Below are 23,096 nucleotides of genomic sequence, written 5' to 3' on the forward strand. Positions count from 1 at the left end.
CATCAAAGGAGCCTCTGTAGGAAGCCCACGGACATTTGCACGGTGTAGCTCTGGCGCCAGCACACAGAACAGAGCTCTTCTGTCCCCACTCCCGAGGCGGGGCTGCTCGCAAAGCCCTGGACTTGTCACTGAGGTCAGGGGCTGGCAACAGCATTTCCAGACACATTTCCCCTTGTTCTCATCAGAGACCGAGGCCTTGGGCTACAGTTCTGTGGGCGGCGTGCTCCACCATTACCTGGGTTGCAGTCTCTATATTTACCAGTGATGATGGAGTGAGGAATGAAGGAGACCGTCCAGAAAGCTCTTTAAGGTATTTTTCCCAAAGTGAGGATCAGTCATGTGGCTGCCAGGGCCAAACAACTATTGCAAAAAGTGGAAAAGTCCCAGGCTACCCGGGGAGTGTGCCCACAGTGAGGATGCAGAATTCTGGGGCACTGGATCCTACAAGAAAGATCATTCTGGAACGCAAACCCCTCCCCCAGGGGTGGAAAGGCTCCATGCTTCTGGAGTCTGCTGGCTGCCTTCTGCTAAGACACAAGCCTTTGCATTTTCTCTTTGCCCTGAGATGCTGCAGCTGTTCCAGCCCAAGGGAACCACAGAATGTAAGTCGACTGTCCTAATCGAGGCTCATTTTCTGTGGTTGGGTTGATTGCAGCAACAGGCTTTGATCTTTAAGTCCTGAGGATGAACGGATCAGGCCTGAGCAGCCTGACGCAGGGATGGCCACATGGCCACGCGGGATGCTGAGGCCACAGACCTCCTGACATGGGGAGGAAATGCGGACGCCAGAGACCTGGGAGTCCTCCTCGAGCCCTCCTGCCCCCGTGCTCCTGCACGACCACAGTCAGCACGCCTTTGCGATTCCACCTGCTCAGACGTCTCCTCCTCCAAGTATTCCTTTTGGACTGTACTGTTCCAATGGCCCGGGGGTCTATGGAAAGTATTTTTTAAGAATATTTTTAACAAACGGTTCTGGGACAACTGGATATCTACATGTAAAAGCAACACATGTAAAAAAAATTAAACTGGACCCCTTCATCACACCACACACAACGGTGGATCAGAGATCTACATGTGAGCAAAAGCTATAAACCTCTTAGAAGAAAATACAGGGGCAAATCTTCACGAGCTTAGGTTAGGGGAAGACTTCTTAGACACGACATCAAGAACACAAGTGACAAAAAAATGTAGATGCATGGACTTCACCCAAATTAAAAGCTTTTGTGCTTTAAAGGACACCATCAAGAAAGTGAAAAGACAGTCCTCAGATTTGGAGAAAATATTGGCAAGCCATGTATCTGAAAAGGGACTTGTGTTGAAAATATGTAAAGAACTCTTACACCTCAGGAATAGAAAGACTACTCAATAGTTCAAGCAGACGAAGGATATGAATAGGTATCTTCCCAAAGACGATAAACAGAAGCTAAGGCACACGTGAAACAATACTCAGCATCGTTAGCCGTCAGGGAAATGCAGCTCACAACTGCAATGAGGCGGCTCTGGTTCAAGGTGGCCACGTAGGAAGGTGCTGAGCTCACCTCCTCCCAGGGGTGCACTGAATGGCTGTCTGTGCAACAATTCCCTCCGACAAAACTAAAAGCTGGTGGGGTGGCTCCTTGGTCGCGGTGGGTGGGCAGGGCTAACACACAGCTGTCCAGGCCCCCAGTCTCTTCTCCTGCCGGTATGATTTTGTGCAATGGCAAACATTACTCGTGACGCTTTCTGATTAAGTCTCTGGCGATCGGTCTCTGATAGATTTAAGATGAGGTCCAAACTCCCTGGATGTCATTCCCGCCTCCTCCGACCCCGCACAGACGGACTCAAGCCTCCCTGCACCCAGTCTGCCTTCTTTCCCACCAGGGCACCCTTCTGGGTCCTGTCCTGTGTTGCTACCTATTCTTGCTCCCCTTTGTTCTTTGAGATTCAATTTAGGTGTTTTGCCTTTGTAGTGATTTCCATACAAAACAGCTGCCTCCTGAGAAAATCATGGAGTCCCTCTGCCAATCAAACCCCAGAAAGGCTTAAATACAAAGGCACTGAGATGTCGTCTACAGTGGTTTTGATGCTTGATAGGACTAGCCCTTCATTACATTGCTTCCAGACTATACTTACATGTTTGTTTTTCCAAACACATTACAGAATTATGGTTTCCAGTTAAAAAAAATTATTCCTCCTAGTAATTTTGAGAGAGCTCTCCTAAATTTTGAGATAACTCTAACGAATATTGCTTTAATTGGATATTTTCCCCTCAAACAGGGTCTGTATTTCTACTCATTTAATAGAAATGCCTCAGTGGAGTTTTTTCTCATCTTAGGTCCAGTGGGATTTTTGGAAAGATTAAATGAAATAATACATGCAAATCACCTGGTTTGATGACCGGTAAGAACCCTAAAAATCCAGTCTCCATTGCCAAGTGGTGCCAATCTATTTCCCAAATATTTCTCAACTCTATCACTTCCTTTTCGTATTCTAGAAATTTATTACAGGAAATTATTGGACAAAATACACAAAGATGTGTGTACAAAGATCATCATATCATTAGGAATAGAAAACAAAGTTTGGGAAATGATTGAGGATGCAATGCAGGAGACTGTTTCTAGCAGGATGATGAACTAGTTTCTTTGATCCTTCTGCTAAAAATAAGTAAAAGTGTTGGATGGGATGTAAATATGCCAGTGAAATAGCAAGTGAGTAAGGAGTACTCAGAGGCCAAAAAGTAAATAAAGTCTGCACCACACAACTTTCCCAAGAACTAAGCAAGCCCAGAAGCTGGCTGTTGCACTGAGATCATATTATAAACTGGCTGAACTTAAACTTCATCATCTTTAGCATTATGGGATGTCAGGCGCAAAGAGGAAGTCCCAGTTCCTTCTCATGATGAAGAGTGTAACAGGACACCCCTCATGCATAAAGATGGATCCCCCACTAATTACATCCTTATTTTAAATGTGGACTGGAAATAAATCCATCCTATCCTCAGAAACTGCATGAAAATTGTCAGTGTGGAAATGGCCCTGAAGGGAAGGGGAAAATCCTTCCTGATTTGCTGAAGATTAACAATTACCAGATGGCCCTCACAAGGTTGGCAACCCTAATTCATACCACATGGATGTCTTGAAAAACCTCTAGACAAGAATTTAGTTTAAAATGGTTCCAGGCTGGTGGCGTCCCAACCACTTGGGAGAAGCGAATTTGAATCTTCTCTGGAGGAACCAGCTTTAACCTAGGTGGTAAAGATTCCCACAGAGAAAGTTACAGAACTTCTGAGCCCTCAGGGGAAAATGTTTTAAAAACTAAAAACTAAACAAACACACACACACACACACACTATTGGTACCTCTGGAATAAAGCATCATGACAGAAAACCAGAAAAGGCAATACACACCAAAATCAGACCTGCAAAGACATCACATTGACAGACACAGATACAAAGCAAATAGACTTACTTTCTTAAGTAAATAAATGATTGAAAATTTTAAGAACAAACTATGAATGTTTCTAGGCAGACTTGAAGAAGAACCAAGAATAGAAAAACACAATTATTAATATTAAAAAGTAAATACATGGATTGCACAGATGAACAGTGGATCACATGGCATGGAAAAGAAGACAAGAAAATTGAAATATAGATCTGAAAAACATGTAGCCAGATGGCAATATAAAAGAGATGGAAAATATTAAAAAGAGACTGAGCAGCAGTAAGATAGAGTGAGAATGCCTAGAGGGCATAGAAATGATCAGAGATTCATTCTGCATGGGGTAATGTCTGAGGATTTTACTGTCTTGATGAAAGACATCAGTCCACAGATACATGAAACCCAACAGATTCCAAATAAGATGAAGTTATCACTTGGTTCTTAGTGAAACTACATAACATCAAAGCACATAGATGTTAAAGGCAGCAGAGAGAAGACGGACTGTCCGCAGATGAGCAACAATTAAAGTGAAAGCTCTCATCTCCACTGCAGTTGTTTAAGTCAAACAGTGGTGAAGTGATGAATTCAATATGGAAAGAGAAAAAACAGCTATCAACATAGAGTTGTATACAAGCTGAAGTATCTTTAAAGAGTGAGCAAAATAAAAGCTTTTTCAGATAGAAAACCTGAAGGAGTTTGTCTCCAGCACATCCCCACTAAAGAAATTTTGTAGGGAAAAAAAAGGTATTTAGGAGGAAGATAATTACAGATTGATGACCTCTGATATAAACTATGTTGATAAAGAAGAAAAACAGATATTTGAAAAAAAAAAAAAGGATAGACTTCCAATGGTAAAATAAATAAGTAACCGGGATGTAATGTATAGCATAAGGAATATAGTCAAGATATTGTAACAGCTTGGTAGGGTGATGGACAGTGACTGTAAAGGGGTTTATAGGGGAGACCTGGTATAGGGGAGAGCCTAGTAAACATAATATTCATCATGTAAGTGTAGATTAGTGATACCAAAAACAAAGCAAAAAAAAAAAAAAAGGGCAGTTCCTGTGTGGTAACCTCCAACGAGTTCTACACAAGGGTATAAAGGGCATATAAAAGTGTAGGCAAAGGGTCTGTTTGTGTTTATACAGAGGATCAAAGCCTAATTGGGCTACCCCGAAAATGAACTAAGACACGATATGAAAAAGAACTTCCAACATCAGCACTCTCTGGAAGACTCATGCCAGAAGATGATCATCAAAAAACCCCAACAAAGATCCATGCACTGCTACAGCTGTAGATGCTCTCATCCCACCAGTTCCTGGACTTGCCGTGGGAATGAGGAAGGAGATATCTAAGCTGGCCTGTGCATACAGTAAAACAACAAATTTGACTGGATCTATACTGTTGGAACTCAACCAAGAATTAGGAGAAGTGCAAATTGTAGCGCTCCAAAGTCTTACAACTACAGACTATTTACTGTTAAAAGAACATAAGGGATGTGAACAGTCCCCAGGAATGGGTTGTTTTAATTTGTCTGATCTCTCTCAGACTGTTCAAGTTCAGTTGGACAATATCCACCATATCATAGATAAGTTTTCACAAATGCCTAAGGTGCCTAACTGGTTTTCTTGGTTTCACTGGAGTTGGCTGGTAATTACAGGTATGCTTAGGTTATGTAACTATACTCCTATTATGTTAATGTGTGTGCGCAATTTAAGTAGTAGTTTAAAACCTACACATGCTGAAGTTACTCTACAAGAAGATATGTCAAAGAAATAATCAATCTTCCCATGTTTTCTTCCACCTACTAGTTCTATAGCTTTTCTTCTTCCTTCCTAATTACAACCCTTAAATAGAATTCGTGCCTCATATCAAATTTACCGAGTATCATAATTCTTCCAAGTGGTAAAGACACCTCAAGACAAATGCTGGGCATAGAAGCCACAGGGCATAAATATGCAAAGAAGTAAAAAGCTAACCTTTTCAAACAATAAGGCTTCTCTCTCACTTACCAACTTTACATTTCCCTGTATGGCCCTGGAAGATGACTGGTTAGCCAGAGATGGGTAAGATTCCTCAAGGGAGGAACAACATAAGACAGGCACAGTCGCAGGGGGGCCATCAGGTGAGAAATTGGGGATCAACAGAGGTGAGGCTTAGAACCTCACCCCCCTGTTCTGAGAGAAATCTTCTGCATCCGTGGATGTTTTATTGCCCTGGTCTAGCTTGGATTAACACATAGTCTACAGGCACACACCTGATCATCTACATTTGCTCTCTTACAACACTAAACTATGTTTTCTACCTTTATCTTGTATCTACCTACCACTTCAGCATTTTATTAAAAATAATAATAATAAAGAGAGAATTGTGGTATCCACATATAAATCAAGTATAAAAACCAAATGAGTATTCATATTTGAACTGACTGTTTAGAGTTCATAATGCATGAGCAAAACCGAAAGTTTCTGTGATGACTGCCCTTGTACTGTTCACTATGTAACTTATTCATTATGTAAGAATTTGTTCTCCATGTAAGAACTTGTTTGTTATGCCTCAGAAGATTGGAGACTGACGAAAATTAGGCTTGGGGTGGATTAATGATTGTGCATTGAGCATTGACTCCCCTATACAGAATTTTATTGTCATTAACAACCATTTGATCAATAAATATGAGAGATGCCCTCACAAAAAAAAAAAAAAAAAAGGATAGACTTTCAACGGTAAAAAAAAAACAAAAACAGATATTTGGATAAATCTAAACAAAAATCATAGTAATGTCTTGTGTTTTTACAAATTAAAATAGATCTAAATTACCTGAAAATAATGGGATACTAATTAGGAGAGAGTACAGAGGGGTGAAAATATTCCATGGTTTTTGTACTATTCAGAAGGAATAGTACAAAACTGATCAATTTTACATTTTGAAAACCTGAATGTGTATGCCCAGATTTCCAGGATAACCATCAAATAACAGGAATAGAGTTCTAAGCAGAACCAACAGAGGAGGAAAAAGGAATGAGAAAATATAATCAATAGGAAGACAAGAAAGCAGAGGAAAAAACCAGGAAAAGTAGAATAAATATCTAAAATGAAATAATTTTATATACACACATGTCCATAATTTAAGAATATATAGGATCCATCTAAAGGACATGGGTTGTCAGGATGGATTTACTTAAAATTTTTTTAAGCATTTTATTTTTTAAAATAAAAATAATTTTTTGGAGCAGTTTTAAGTTTGTAATAAAATCACCCCCAACCCCACATGCATAGCCTCCCCCATCACCAATGTCACTCACCAGAGGGCAAATTTTTTACCAAGGATGAACCTACATGGACAAACTATAATTGCCCAAAGTCCACAGTTAACTTTATGGTGACTCTCGGTGTTGTACATCCTACGGTTCTGGGCAAATGTATAATGACATATATCCATCATTGTAATATCATGCAGAGTATTTTCACTGCCTTTAGGATTCATTTGTGATCTGCCTATTCATCTGTCCACCCACCCCACCCCTGGCAACCCCTGAATTCTGTATCATCTTTGTAGTTCTGCCTTTTCTAGAATGTCATCCAGCTGGAATCATACAGCATGCACCTTTTCAAATTGGCTTCTTTCACTTAATTACATGCATTTAAAGTTCCTCCATGTCTTTTCATGGCTTGATAGGTCACTTATTTGTAGCACTGAATTATATTCCATTTTCTGCATATACCACCATTTATTTACCCACTCACCTATGAGGCACATCTTGGTTGCTTCCAAGTTTGGGGAATTACAGAGAAAGCTACGAACATCTGTGTGCAGTTTTTTGTGTGGACATGCTGCCAGCTCCTTTGGGTACATACCAAAGAGCCCAATTACTGGATCATATGGTATGAATATGTTTAGACTTTTAAGAAACCACCAAACTGTCTTCCAACATGGCTGCACCATTTTGCAGTCCCACCAGCCATGAACAAGAGTTCCTGTGGCTCCACATCCTCACCAGCATTTGTTAGGTCAGTGTTTCAGATTTTGGTCATTCGAATGGGTGTGTAGTGGTATCGTTATTTTCAATTTCATTGCTTTGATGACTTATGATATGGAGCATTTTTTCATGTGCGTATTTTCCTTCTTTGGTGAGACACCTATGATAGTGGACTCATCTCTCTCTCCCTACAGACCTATCGGTTTTTGCCACCCATAGTTTGCTCTGTTGTTGTGGATTTACTTTTGAAATCCAACCATAAACCCACTGAAGAATGGTCCATCTCAAATGTAGGAGTAGAAAAAAATTTTAAAGTACCATATATATGTACACATGTGCATATGTGTGTAGTTGAAAACAAAGGAATGAAGAATAAAGAGAGAGAAAACAGACAAATGCTAATCAAAGTAAAGCTGGTGCCACTTTATAGACACAGATTTCAAAAAAAAGAATTAATAGAGGTAAAGTCACTGCATAATGGTAAGTGCTTCAAGTGATGAAGAAGATACAACGATTCCAAGTTTGCACCTTATAACACAGCCTCAAAATACTGACATAACTATAAGGAAAACAGAGTGGAAAATGTTTAACCTACTCCTTATGAAACTGTCAGATCCAGCAGATAAAAATCAGAAGGTATATAGCATGATTCAGGAGCAGAAGACAACTTCTACGCAAACACGAACGAAGTGTTTACTCCCCAAAAGTCACCTACAGGGTCATCAAATACTTCTCAACAATTTCAATGAACTGAAATAACACCACATTTCCTGACAACAACACAATTAATTAATTACAAAACATTTTTTAAAAAAGATAACTGGAGAGACAGAAAACAGACTCGCTGTTGCCATAGGGTAGGGTGGTGGTGTAGGGCTTACAGGGGGCGTAAGGCTGGTGTGAGGGCAGCACTGGGAAGACCCCCCTGTGCTCACGGAGCAGATCTGTATCTTGACTGAGGCGGTGGTTGCACAGATCTGCACACGTAATAAAATCTGGTTTTGATGTTATACTACAGTTAAGTAAGATGTACCCACTGGGAACACTGGGCAAAGGGTGTACTATCTGTACTGGATGCAAATTTCTGTGAATCTGTAATTATTTCAAACTAAAAAGTTTTTTTTTAAGATTAACTGGAAACTACCCCTATGTTGGAAAATTAAGAATCACACTTCTAAATAGCTCATGGGTGAAAAAAGATATTATATTGGAAATTTGAAAGCGTTTCAAACTGAGTGATAATGAATATCTGTATATCAATCTTGGAAATTCAGCTAACGGTAAAGAAGACATATAGGAAAAGTTATCATCTTAAAGGCTTACATTAAAAAAGACATGGACCATAACATTCAGGTAATCATTAAAGAAAGAAGAAAAGAGACAGTAATGAAGGTAAGAGTAAAATTTATAAAACATACAATAGGGGGACTGACATTTAAAAATTGGTTCTGTGATAAACATTTTAAAAGACTGATGAAACCCCAGCAAGATTAATCAAGAAAACAAAAGGAGAGAAATATGAGTAACATGAAGGATAAAAAGGGGACATAAGCAGAGATGCAGTCCAGATTAAAGAGATAAGAGGATATTATAAACAACTCTATAGAATATATTTGAACAATTATATAAAATGGGAAAATTCTGAGAAAATTAAACCTTACAAAATCAAGACAAGCTAAGCTAGGAAACCTTCATGGGCCTATAAAAATTAAGAAACTGGGTAGTTTAAAATATGTCCATGAGGAAAGCACTGGTGCCAGATGGTTTTAACAGCAAGTTCTACAAATCATTCAAAAAACAAGTAATCCCAAACATATATCATTCAAGAAATGAATAATCCCAAACACAGCCAACGTATTCCACAGCATAGCTAATGGGGTGTAGCCATTTTACAAGGCTAGTAAATTCAGACACCTGACAAGGGGAAAAGCCTTTATACCAGAAAGGAGATAAGCAAAGACATCTTCCCAAACACGTGACCCGAGACTCCCTGTTCCAGGACAAGATGGCATCGGCTCACGGTCCTCCTTCCTGCTGAGCACAACTAAACACGCTGGAGATGAGTGAACAGACAGCAGTAAAAGGATCCTGAGAGCCAGAAAGGAGGCGGCGGAACGGCTAGGGACCCCCGGACCTGAGGGTGACCCTGTGGTGGGTCCTGAGGTTTTAGCTGCCGTGTGCTCATACTAGGGGCTGGAGAGCCCCTGCCCACAGCCAGGGCACCATCAGGCTGCCCGACATGCCCGCTCAGGGGCAGCAAAGTCCGGCAGGTGTCGCAGCCCCCGCTCGGCGGCCAGGACATCAGCAGGTGGCCCGGCCCACGGCGGCAGTGGTGGTGAGCGAGTCTCCAGGCCGACCCGGTCCCCACGCCTGACCAGGGCACAGGCAGGACGGGCAGCTTCAGCCCAGCTCCGTCCCGGGCAGCGGATGGTCGCCGGCGATACCCGGCAGGCCAGAGAAGCCCCTCCCGCCCCGACAGGCAGGACTGCAGGGATGAAGTGGGACCTCCAGCAGCGCCAGAGGAAAGGGGTGGACGCGAACAGCCCTGCAAGGCTCTGAAAACTGAAATGTCCTTACGAAAACACCCTCGACGGTAGCCCAGAGCGGCACGCTAGGCCTGCAGGAGGTCTCCTGCGAAAACAGACGGTTTAAATCACGTCAACGGACTCCTAACAGAACAAGGAAAATGCCCAAGTCACTTTGAACATAGAACCAGGAGGTCTCATACGAATTAGAAAAGACACCTAACGCCAGTACTGAGATGAGTCAGACGTCAGAATTGTCGGACAAGGATTCTGAAGCAGCCACCACAGAAACCCTTCCGCCGCCGGTCACAGATTCTCCTGGGACACCGAGGAGCAGGGCTGGGCGGGTACACGGTTTGGCTGCTCCTCCCCAGTTTCTCTGTTTTCTGCTTCTTTGCACCAAACCCCTTTTCACTGACCAAATGGCGCCCTCCCACACCAATAAGATCAAAAAGACCAGCTTCCAGGTAATTAGCTCCAAGTGTCTTTTGACAATGGAAACGGCACCTGGAAACCAGGAGGAGACGGGGTGGGGGGGTGCAGGTGCGCATTGATCCTACCTGTGGGCCGCCCAGCCCGTCGCCTGCACAGGGCCACCCTCACCTCCCTCCCTGTCCTGGCGGCCACCTGGCTGGCTCCGTGGGAGTCCGGGAGCCCCTGGCTTCCCTCCCAGGGGTGGCTCTCAGCCTCCACATGCTGCCCTTCTGCGGCAGGAAGAGGCAAGAGGCCGAGGGATTGGGTTTCCCACTTGCCAAGGCAGTTTGAGCCTCAAAGCCACAGGCTGAGCTGCTCACAAGGCAGCAGAACGAGGGGACTTGTCTGCTCATGGGCGGCCCTGACCACCCTCCATGCACCCACAGCACATGCCAGGGCCTCGGGTGGCTGTCTAGCCTCCTCACATCCTGAGTCACATTACATGAGTGTGACTTCGCCTCACCAACATTTTCACTTTGGAACAAGCAGGATTTTCCATACTACGGAGGCCGTCCCCATGTGAATCCAAGTATTTTGCACCCTTTTGGGAAGGCGGCCCCAGGGGGAGGGCCTTCCAGCGTCTGGGCTCCACAGCTGCGATGCTGTCCCAGACTAGGCGTTCAGGGACTGGCTCCCAGCCGAATGACGTGTCCAGGGGGAAGGCCCAGAGCAAGGGCCAGTGTGAGCCCACAGGCAGGCTCACACAACCAGCACGAGCTCGAGCTAACCCGAAGACTCCCTGCTTTACGGGGGCCTCCCTGTACTCACTTACGCAGCCATTCTCTCCACAGGTATTTACACAGCCTTTGCCGGGTGCAGGTCCCAACCTCACTCAGGACCATAAAACCCCGCCAGCTACACAGTGAGTAAGCACAGAGCTTCGGGCCTATTTGGTGATCCGCTGATATCTAACTAGAGAGAAACTGAGAAAAGTCAGGTGTGGTGCACCAGACCACACCGAGGGAGCTCTGCCCCGGCCCCATCTCTCCCTTGAGCCTACCCTACCAAGAGCCAGTCACTCCCCTGGTGCAGCCCGAGGCTGGATGGGCACCAGGGCAGCGTTTGCTGGGAGGTGGGGAGGGCAGGTGACGAGGGGACTGCGGGCGGCCGGATGCTCGCACGCAGGGCAGTGCTGGGGGCAGTGGGGAAAGGGGGGCATGGCCGGTGGCACACCTGAGCCACCCCACAACTTACTTGACCTTGGCTATCCAAGTTCTCACAAAGGTATATTCATCGAGGAAGGAGGTCAGAACATACATTTCTGAACATATTTTACCTTGATTTATAACTTAAGTATTTAGACGTTGGCATGTGGCTCTCCATGTGCCCTGCTGCCCCAGGTCCTGCCCGTGTGAGAGGCAGACCTGTGTTGGGCAGAAGGAAAATGATCCCAGTGAGACACAGAAGTGCAGGGAGGAGTGAAGGATCCTGGGACGGGCAGACAGGTGAGCTGATGTAAGTGAATATGGACTCCCTGGGGAACAATAATTATAATCCATTCTTGGGTTTAAAAATAAGTAGAATTGAAACACCTGACAATAATATACCCAAAAGTGGGCAGGTGTAAATGGTGGTGTGTGTTCCCAGGTCTTGGTATTGTCTGAGAACTGGTTAAAGTATTGATGTATATGAGATTAATGCATTAAAAACATATGCTGTATGTTTGAATGGTTGAAACAATAGTAAAAAATGAACAAGTAACCAGCTAATGGAAGGGGAAATGGAGTTGTAAAATAATATGTTAATCTAAAAGAGGGCAAGAAGAGAGAGAAAACCGAATGTAAAAACTTGTTCTCAGACAATACTAAGACCTTAGGACACACAACTCCATTTATACCTGCCCTTTGTGTCATGCGTTTCAGTTCTACTTATATTTAAAACCCAAGAATGGATCATAATGATTTTGGGACAATGAGAAACCAAACAATAAGAGACTGAGACAGACCCAAACACATGTGAATGACATCAAATGTCAGTGCCCACTATTACTATGAGATAAAGATTGCAAGATGGAAGAAAAATAACCTCCTGCTGCTTACATGAGCTATTCGTTAAATGAACGCAGGCTGAAGACAGCGAAAAGAAGAGACACAATACAAACACTAACCAGGGGGCAGTGGGCTGAGCTACACTAATATCAGGTAATTTTTTCAGCAAAGATCAACATTAGACAAAAGAGGGATACTTCAAAATTATAAAGGTGCTAATCAACCAGGAAAATATTTTTTAATTCTAAATGTCTATTCAGGTTAAAATATAGCTTGAAAGTATACAAAGAGAAAACTGACAAAAATAAAAGAGAAACAGACCTACAATAATAAATGGAGACTTTAACACACATCTCCCAGTAACTACTAGGGGAATGAACCACTAACGATAAAAAAGATCTGGAAAACGTGATTGTTGAGTTGACTTAATAGCATATATTGAACACTGCATCCAACAACAATATATATATATATTCTGTCTCAACAAATGTCCACTAATTAAAATTATTCACATTCACATGTTCTCTGGATACAGAATAATCAATGTAGGAATCAGTAGAAAAAAAAACAGAAAAAAAGAACTAGAAAATCCTTAACTGCCTGGAAATTAAATAATACACTTCTAAATAAACCATGAGTCACACAAGAAATCACAATAGAAAAATGCATACCTCATTTATCTATCTATCTATCTAAAAATAATGAAAGTATGGAATATCAAAATTGCTGGATGAAGCTACTAAATGTGAAGACAATTTACAGCCTTAAGATAGGAAAAAAAAAAACAAAAGCTGAAAATCAATATTCCAAGCTTTCATCTCTAATTGGATAAAAACTACCAAAAATCAGACCTAAAGAATGTAGAAGAAGGAATAATAAGAGCAGAGAATAGTTAAATAGTAATAATTGGAGACAGAGAAATTCAACATTGAAAACTGGTTCTTTGAGAAGATATAAAATTGATATACCTCTGGAATGGCAGATTAATTTTTAAAAAACAGAGAGGACACAGTATCAATATAGGGAATGGAAAGTAAACACCACAGCTCCTATCAATATCTGAAAGGTGAAATGCACGCACACACACACACACACACACACACACACAATTATGAATAAAGCTGGAGAAATCTGAATAAGATGAGGGAACTTATCAATGTCAACACCCCAGCTATGATATCATAATACAGTTTTGCAAATGTTATTCCCTTTGGGGGAAACTAGGAGAACATACACAGCGCCCCTCTGCATTATTCTTCACAACGTCGTGTGAATCTACAATTATCTAAATCAAATTCCCACAAAATGCAGTACGATTTTATGAGCAACTTTATGCCAATAAATTCAGAAACTCAGATGAAAAAATTCTTAGAACAAAAAGGCATCTTAACAAAACTGATACCATAAGAAATTTAAAATCTGAATATTCCTGTATCTATTAAATAGATTGAGGGGTAATTTAAAACCCTTCCACAAAGAAATATCCAGGCACAGATGGCTCATAGGTGGATTCTTCCAACCATTTAAAAGTGTAACACTGGTATTCGTCAAACTATTCCAGAGGATGGAAAAGAGGAAATACTCCCTAACTCATTTCATAAGGCCGACATACCCATGACCCGAAAACCCATCAAGGACATTACAAGAAAGGAAAATTTTAAGTTAATTTCTCTCACAAGCACAAATGGCAAAGGTATTATCATATCAAAGGCACAGTTATATTAAAAGGATAATAGATCATAACTAAGTTGAATTTACTCCAGGTATGCACTGTTGTCTCTTCAAAACAGTCAATGTAATTCATCACATTAATGAAAATAAAGTAGAACAGCCCATATGATTCTCTCAGTAAATGTAGAAAAATAATCATGTGATAAAACTCAACAATTCATGAGGGGAAAAACAAAACTTCTTTTCCAACTGCAAATAGAAGGAAACTTCCTCAATCCAACGAAGATGATCTACAAAAAAACTGCAGTAAACATTACACTTACTCGCAAAATAATTAAACTTTCCCCCTGAAATTAGGAATGAGACGAGGATGCGTTGTACTGCGGGCCCCGGCCCGTGAAATAGAGGGGAATTGTATCAAAAGTAGGCAGAAGAAACAGAGCCGTGATTACCCAAAAATGCCCACGGGAGGTTGTGTGTGCTGAAAACAGATCCCTTAGAAAAACAAGATTTCACAGTAATCTTGCTGGCCCCGCTCGCTGCTAGGGAAGGTCCAATGAAGGGCGTTAAGTCCTAGCACTGTACAGTCTCCGGGACCTGAAAGGCTCCTTCAAGGGTATCGTTGCCAGGCTAGTGATGCTGTGCGTGGGACTCCTTCCACGAGAGAACTGGACAGGCAGAGCCGTAGCGCGGAGGAGAGGACAAGGGACAGGACTGACCACGCCCACCCCGTGCCCTTCTCCAGACGGCAAGCTCCCTGAGGGAGGGATCGCGTCAGATGAGCTTTGTTATCCCCAGAGGGTAGCTCAGGGCGGGGGCTTTGCCCGGGTCTGCAACCACAGGAGAAAGGAGAGAGAGGGGCAGTCCGGGCAGGCATCCGCCTCCCTTCGGCCTCAGCGTCTCCCAGAGGGCATTCATTATAAAATGCTCTTTCCATTGGAAAAGGGACAGCGGTCTGGAGTCTGGGCGTTTCCTCTTTCCAAAGGTCTAGGCCTGACAAACTGTTGATTGTTTGGTTAGGGTGTCTGACTTTCCCCCCACGGGGCGGGCGACCCCTGCAAAGGACATCCCAGCGGTGCCCTGCTGCATAAGGGGTTCAGAGCTCACTCGCTCCGGGTGCAGCGCCCGGCCGGCTCCGGCATGGCTCCTCACGGCGATCACTCTGCCCAGGGTGGCTCATCCCCCGAGTCTTCTTGTCAGCTGGCTGCCCATCTGACTTGCTCTCCAATTTTCCTATTAGGCGTTTCTAGAGGAGGGACTGATGTCACAGGGCCTCTGTCCACATGTTGTTTTGAATTCAGTGTAACCATGGCATCTCTGAAGCTGGGGGGTGCCTCTGGGCCAGTTGAGTCACGCGTGGGTGCATGGCAGGGCACGGGCCAGGATGGGGGCCAGGGTGTCCCTGTGGGGGAGGCATCGCTGAGGTGCCTCCAAACGGAGACGGGGACCAGCTGCCCCCTTTGACCTTCTGCCCTGGCACTTTCGCCACGGGACCTGCCCAGACAACTGGAGGCCTCACCTGCTCAGGGCTCGTGTGTGGACAGCTGGAGATCACCTGTGCTCCTTAAAAAGAGAAAGAGGGCCAAACCATCCTGGTGCACCCCTGACTCAGCTTTGGCTCGACCGTGTACACTGTCCCTTCCCCATCCTCAGCAAAGAGCCGTCTTTCCAGCACGGGGCCCTCCCCTGCCCACGCCGCCCATGCCCCCCTGCCCCTCCGCGCCGCTCACTGTGACCCGCACATCTCGGGTTTCCTGCTCCCAGGCCACCTCCTCCAAATAAAGGCTGGTGTCCCTCCTCGGGGTGCCCCTGATTCCCCTTGCACATCTGCACCCGTGCCCTGAAGTAGGAGCGGTCTGTCGTGTCTGCATCACTAGCCTGTGAGCATCACAAAACCACACCTCTTACACACTGCCTGGCACATTGAAGGCACTCGACGAATGCTGGCAACTCTTGCCTTCACTACCGAGTACAGTCAGTGTCCCCCTACTTAAAAGAAATTACTGTGAGTATTATTAAACAATCACTATGTGCACAGTTACTGTTTTAGGTTTATTTTCTTATATGCAAATACTTATGACAAGGGGACAATGAGCTAAGAGCTGTGCAAACACCTTTTAAACCAAAGTATGGTGCATACATGAATCGTGTGCACAGAGATGAGAAAGGTGACACTGTCCTTGATTCACTGCCACTTTCCACCCCAGTGCTGTCCGTCTGGCTTTCCCCAGGCATGCGGCCCCCAGCGGCTGGGCAGGTGCCCCAGAGAGCCGGGCCCTCTGCTGTGCACGGTGGCCCCACACAGCCACCACACACTCCCGCACCGCCCTCTCTTTGCTGACGAAGTCCCGCCCCTGCTGAGTCAAATCCTGACCCCTTCCGGGAACAGCTCACCTTCTTCTGATGCCTTCCCAGCCCCAAGCGTCTCCCAGCTGAGAGCACCATCGCCTTTCCCCGGGGTGGGCCAGATCACCGCTCGCCGCCACAATGGCCGCCCCTCATCCCCACTCTGTATCCCTCATCAAGTCCTGCAGGTCTGCCTTGAAAATAAAGCCCCACCCTGACCAGTTCTGGGGCCTCTACGGCGACTGTCTTGGTCCAGACTGCGTGGCTTCGGCCTGGGCCTTGTCCCAGCCCCCAAGCCCTCGCCCTGCCCTCCACACCCTGCTCGCAGCCAGGGCGCCCCTTGAGGGGATCCTGTGGCTCCGTGGCTCCATCTTCCAGCGTTTTCCCATCCTTCTCAGAATCAAGTGCAAAGTCTGGCCCCGGCTCTCCGTCCCCGCTGCCCCCGCCTCCTCTTCCATTCTCCCAGCCCCTGTTACCCCGTGCCTGCTCTCTCTGATGCGCCACAGGGCACTCTTTTCTCCATGCCTTTGCAGGTGCTGTTCCTGCTGCCTGCAGTGCTTTTCCAGGTGTGCACATGACTCCCTCTGCTTCATTCACTCTGGTCTTTGCTCGGCTGCCACTTCTTTAGGAGAGCTCCCTAATAATCTTTCCCACAAGGGCAGGACCTTTCCTTATTTCCCCCCAGCCCCTTACCCGCCTTTTACTTCCCTCTGTAGTGCCGCCCCATCCCTCGGGTCGCTAGCATCTGAATCGCCCTCCAGAGTACAGGCTGCAGGAGGGGAGGCCCCAGGCCGTCTGGCCCCGCTCCTAGGACAGTGCCCAGGGCAGGGCAGTGTCCGTGAGTATTTACCGAGTACCCGGGATGGGCGCCTTCCTTTTGAGCCCCTACAGCCCTCTTGGAGTATGTTTTTTAGTCCACTTTAGACAATTTCCCTGAGAGCAGAAGTGGGTCTCCACAGTGCCTGGCACACGCACCTAATCGGTGCTCAGGAAGTTAGATGGACATGAGTGAATGATTTGTTCTAACAGTCTGCCAGAACCTCAAAAGCATTTCTGAACTTCACGTATCTGAGCTCGAACCCGGATAAGTTGATATTGTCATGAATAGATTTGACTGTCAGTTGATGGATGGTATACGTGTCACGTCATTCGGGGTAAATCAGGAGCCTGGCCAGGCCCCCCAAACACACTGGCCACTGGTCCCGCCTTCTGTCCATCTCGGGGTGTATCAACAGATGTCACATGGTGGGTGACAGAGCAGCCGGGCAGGGGGGCCCTTGAGGACCCTGCCTGTGTCTGAAGATCCCTGGGCTGGACTTCCCCTCTCTGGGGCCTGCCGACCTGTCACAGAACATCACATGACGTCATTTAACATACACGTGGTCAGCGACGATGCTCCTCCTCGAGTGGACAGGTTGTCATATGCACTGACCCCCTCCAAGGGTACAGGACAGGCTCCCTACCTGCTGTCGTCAGTTGTGGGCCTGTGCCAGGGTGGGGGGGGACCCAGCAGTGAAGTGTGGGGGAAAGCCCCCGGGGCTCGTCGTCACCACGTGAGCACTGCTCAGGGGCCAGAGCTGCCTGGGCCCTTGGGAAGTCCTGGGGCTGATGGAAGGCTGAAGGCCGCACTTGACAGAGTAACTTGGGAGCAAAACGCCTTCGTCGCCTCTGTCCCGGGGCACCTCGCGACTTCCATAGCACCGTGACACCCACAGTTGGAACACGGTCTTAGAATAGAGATCATTCTGAATTTTGGCAGACCCTAGTCTCCCCTCTGCCCATTCAGGGGCGGCCGCCTTCTGCACCCACACTGTTGGGACCAGCAGGGCACCCTGCAGACGTCCCCCCTCAGCACTCAGGGGCAGACTATTGTTCATCCGCACGCCTGCCCTGCCCAGCCCGCCCGGCTGGTTCTGTCGGGTTCTCCACAGGGCTGATTCCATGCCGGTGGCTCGAGACCTCCTGGTACACCGACTCTGGCAGCCGCATTCCCGGCAGAGGCCTGACTCAGTTTCCCGCGGCCGGCGCAGCATCCTGCCGCATCTCCCCTGAGCCCGACGGACTACTTACATGCCCGGTTACCGTTCCAGCGGGCCTCGCCTAACTTCTTCCTGCGTTCAGAATGAGAACTCTGCGCCTTCCTCAGGGCACCAGAACCCCAGCGCAGGCCCCTCCGGCCCCCGCGCCCCGGGCGTACCTTCAGGAAGAACGTCCTCCTGCAGCCCTTGCCCCGATCGCTCCCAGCGGCTGGCAGTCGAGCAGCCTCGGAGGCCAGCGCTGGGCCAGGAGCGCGGCTGGGCCCGGCCTCCCGTGGGCCTGCCAGGGGCGCAGCTGCGTGGAAGCCGCCCCGCTCACCCGGGCCCAGGGCGGCCCCGAAGGGGTCAGGACATCTCTCATCGGGGCTGGAGCCATCGTCACTGGTCTTAGCGCCACAGAGGATCAGGGCCCGCGAGATGGACCGGGGTTTTGTAGGTTTTCTGCTCTTCCCGGAACGGCTGTGCGGGTCCATCCTCAGGGAAGACGTAAAGCTCCTCTTCCTCTCCTGGTCTCTGGCGCGTGGCTGATGGGTGGTGACCGCGCTTGGCTTGGCCGCCACTGCGCGGGTCCCTGGAGCAAGGAAGAAACGAATAAGCCGTGTGACTTGCTACTGACAAGGGAGCTTCGCAAGAGTCCTGGGACGGAGCCGCAGACAGGTGTCCAGGGCCTGGGACAGAGCCACGGACAGGTGCCCAGGGCCTGGGACAGAGCCGCGGACAGACGCCCGGACCCGGCGACCAGGACAGGTGGGAGACCATCCATCGGCGTCACTAGCTAAATGGGGTTCAGTGAACCCAAGTGCTTACTGCCCCTCCTCATGGGCTTGTGGAGACCTGGGCTTCCCTTACCCAAACGCTCATTCTACAGACAGGGACATTGGGGCCCAGGGAAGGGGAATGCCAGCCCAGAGCCACCAGGCGCTGGCAGAAGAGCCGGGGTCAGAGTCACAGGAGGGATCTCAGAGATCAGGTGGACCTACAGTCTGTGAGGTCATTGAACCTAAAAGCGCTTCTTCGAACAAAACTTTCCAGGGACCCCTGGCCTTCAGGGCAGGTCAGCCAGGGATGGGGCTGGAGCTGCACCTGCCTGGCCCCTCTGCCACCCCGGGTGACTCCTGTAGAGACCCTGGAGTTTCTGGAGCCCACCATGACACTGCCCACCAGTGTCCCCAGTCTGCAGAGGGAGAGCCTGCGGCCTGGGCTGGAGTCTGGCCTGGGGTGGGCGTAAACAAGCAGGGGCAGCGCGGGCCAGGCTCACCAGAGTGCTTGTGCACAGCGGGCACCTGGCAGGCCTGTGCACCGTCCGCTGGGCCCCAGGTCAGCTCGGCCAGTAGAGCAGCCCGGCCCGGGGGCTCCTTCCCCATCACCCACCCCCACTGAGGGCCCCGCAGCCGGCTTCGCCCATCAGGCCACCAGCACCGCTCTCAATCCGGCGAGGGCGGCTCTGCTTCGCCAAGGGGCACCACCCATGAGTTCGGTCTCCTCGAGCAGGTGGTGAAAGGGGCCCCTCCAGCAAAGCTGTGACTCAGGCCCAGGCCACAGAACAGATCCTGCTGCCGGAACAACGAACGGCGCGCGGCCCTGGGCCCACGTGTGCTGTGCATGCACACCCAGTACTGAATTAGGAAAAGCAGAGCCCCCCCTTCTTAAAAGAAGACTGTGTTTTTCAATACCAGTCACTGCTCCGCTTCTCTGGCAGAAAAATAAATAGAATTCAAGCTTCTAGAATGTTTTTTGGTCTCATTTCTTCAGTTTACTTCCAGATGTCACCTTTCAAATCCGAATTGTAAATGCCCGTCTTCCTCCCACTGTCTCCCAAAACAGGAGTTCCTTTTCATTCCGCCAACACGATTTCCCAGAACCAGGAACTCTCAACAACAATGTCCCCATCCACATTAATGTGTCAGATCTCTCTGCCTGTTGCTCAGACTCCCCACAGCACATGCGGAGCTCACGGAGACGGTCATGCGTGCGTGCCTGTGTGTGCGTGTGGATGGTCATGGCCAGCACGCATCCATTCAGCAGTTGAAAACCTGAAAGGTCATCAAAGTTTTGTGTTAAAACTTTTCGGGGCTTTCACTGGTGCTAAGCAGGGGGTCTATAAACATGGATGTGCTGGGGACCACCATGCCTGGGAGCGGGGCCTGCACCGGGGGATGGAACGTGCAGAGTCTGGGGGGGTGATCGAGAGAAAGAAGAGGAGAGAAAGGAAGGAGAACAGAAACAGTGAGAAAAATGAGACTGGATGACATATGAGCACCGAGATCCAGCTACGCCTGAAGCCAAACTGTCCATTCAGTTATGCAAACGAATAGATTCCTCTTTCTACTTAAAAAAAAAAAATCCTTCTGGAATAGTTGCTTTTCCTTCTGATGCTACTGACGCAAGTTACGGAAAATAGTGACATTCCAGGGCCAAATGGCTTTTGAAACTGTCTTTGCCTCACCCCAAGCCTAGGGGAGGAGCCAGTCGCCCCCGTTCCAGCCCCGGCTCGCCTCCCCTCTTGTGCTCGGCTCTGTACAAGCCTCTCCTATTGTATTTCCCCCGAGCATTGCCACAGTCTGCATGGGTTCTTAGAACACAAACCCAGTTCCCGCTCTTGCCCATATCCTCTATAACGCAGAAAAGCTGTCCCAGCAAAGGCCAGCCCCCTCCCTGGGCATTTTCTAGGGCACAAACACTTGGGACCTCCAGGACCAGGTGCAAGATTGTGTGCTTCCCTCAGGGGTGACCAAGCTGTCTGCAGGTGGGACTGCGGAGAGCCGAGGAATCAGATTCCTTGGTGGAAACCGTGCTAATCCCAGCAGCCTGCCTGCAGCAGTGTTTGATGAGTACCGTCTGTTTTTAAAAGTAAGTTTTTGCAGAGGGAGCCTCGACTCCTGCGGCCGTGGCCCTCCTGGGGGATGGCAGGGACTCTGGGGTGGGACGCTGGCAGCGCTCTAGGGCTACACGCTCAGCCCTTTAGTCCAAGCAAAGATGGCTTTCAAAATAGTCCTTGTCATTATGGAAAACGTACGTAAGGAAGGGGACGATCGCGAAAGGGTTGTAGGGAAGAAGCCCGAACTGCACTTCCTGGGGGCTGCCTTCCCTGCAGGCCTGGCAAGGAGAAAGAGGAGAGACTAACTGAAAACACAGGGCTGAGGGGGCCTGGTTCCGCTCAGCTCTGGTGACTGTGTCGGGACATTAGAACCCGATGCCACCGCTTCCCGATGGAACCGGATGCCAGCAGAGCTTGGGGGCAGGCCGCAGCGCGCCCCAAGTCCCCCTGCAAGAGGCCGGGACTCGGGCTTCCTCTGACTGTGCCTCAGGATCCAGGGGCATTTGCCAGACCCTCGTCAGCCTCCCTGGGCCCCCAGGGCATCCTCCGCGGGACGACCTGCGGGTCCCTTCCATTGGCTTCCCAGGAAGCAGGCCAAGAGGCCCAGCGTGGCTAAGCCGACAGGACCGGCGGCTTTCACTTCCCAGCAGGGGACGCTGAGGGTCTGCTTTACTCCAGCAAAGGGTCCTCGGGCTGCAGCCTCTCCCCCACACCGGGACGGCCCTTGCTCTTCCCTTCGTGTCCCCCAGGGGTGAGCTGGAAGGGTCTGCCGGCCGCAGGAGGGGACTGGAGGCAAAGCCCCCGCTCCTAGGGGATGCCTAGGCCCGCCTTGGCTGAGCCGCCATCGGCCTGGAAAACGCACAGCCAAGGGTGCAGCTGAGACGCAAAGGCCCGGCCAGCCCCTCCTCTAGGGAGCCTGAGAGGCCTCCCGGGGAGCCCGTCCCCACCCCTCCACCCCCACCGGCATCGGCCGCATTCAGCCAGCACTTGGGGGAAGCCGCGCGTGCCTGTCACGGACCACACGCAGGCCGCTGGAGAGCCCTGGGGTGGGCAGCACGTGGGGGAGGGGATCCGCCGAGAAAACGTGCTCAGATGTCCGAATTCTCCGACAGGATCCTACGTCAAAGGCCCAGGGAGTATCTTTTGGTCTTGAACGGGAGAGAGAAGACGCGGGCGGAGGCCGCATGTGGTCCCTTCTCTCCCTAGAGGAGCACCTCTAACAGGAGGCTGGGGGCCGGCGGCGGGACGGCTGTGCGTCCCCTCTGTGTCCCCGGCCAGCCCCTCGGGGTCAGTGGGCGCTGGCCGTGTGTCTGGGGTCTTCCTTCGTCTACACTGTTATCTCCTGATGGGAGAGGCTGTCTCTCATGAGTTCTCTGTCCCCAGGCTGACTGTACGTGCCAACATGACTGGGCCTAGGGTTGCCCAGATGGCAGGTGGGCATTATTTCTGCGTGACTCTGAGAGGGTGTTTCCAGAAGCAGGCAGCGTTTATACTGGGAGACGGAGTAAGGAAGGTGCCCTCACCAGCATAGGTGGGCACCCAACCCACCCGGGGCGGAATAGGGCAGAAAGGCAGGGAAGGGCATGTGCTCCCTGTCCAACCGGGACGTCTGTCCTCTCCTGCCCTCGGATGCCAGCGCTGCTGGTTTTGGGGGCCTTTGCCCTGGGCTGGGACTCCCACCACCTGGTTCCTCATGCCCCCTGATCCGCTCTCATGCCCCCTGGTCCTCTCTCATGCCCCCTGGTCCTCTCTCATGCCCCCCTGGTCCTCTCATGCCCCAGGCTCGCAGACCCTGGCAGTCGGACAGGGACAACAGCTCCAGCTTTGCACAGGGCTGCTCACGGG

At 48.7% G+C, this 23,096-nt stretch overlaps 1 protein-coding gene across 4 annotated transcripts in view; it reads right to left on the minus strand.

The window, feature by feature from the left end:
• Nucleotides 1–23,096, minus strand: part of IL16 (interleukin 16) — an 82,645-nt gene that overhangs the window by 40,296 nt on the left and 19,253 nt on the right. For 2 of the 4 annotated variants that reach the window (XM_036931839.2, XM_036931840.2), the window contains exon 2: nt 18,595–19,004. The exons of the other annotated variants lie outside the window; for them this stretch is intronic. In XM_036931839.2, coding sequence (XP_036787734.2) covers nt 18,595–19,004 — 410 coding nt within the window. The remainder of the gene's footprint in view (nt 1–18,594; nt 19,005–23,096) is intronic. 4 annotated transcript variants of the gene reach the window in all.

This window comes from Manis pentadactyla, chromosome 18 (assembly GCF_030020395.1).
Source record: "Manis pentadactyla isolate mManPen7 chromosome 18, mManPen7.hap1, whole genome shotgun sequence".
Classification (NCBI taxonomy): domain Eukaryota; kingdom Metazoa; phylum Chordata; class Mammalia; order Pholidota; family Manidae; genus Manis; species Manis pentadactyla.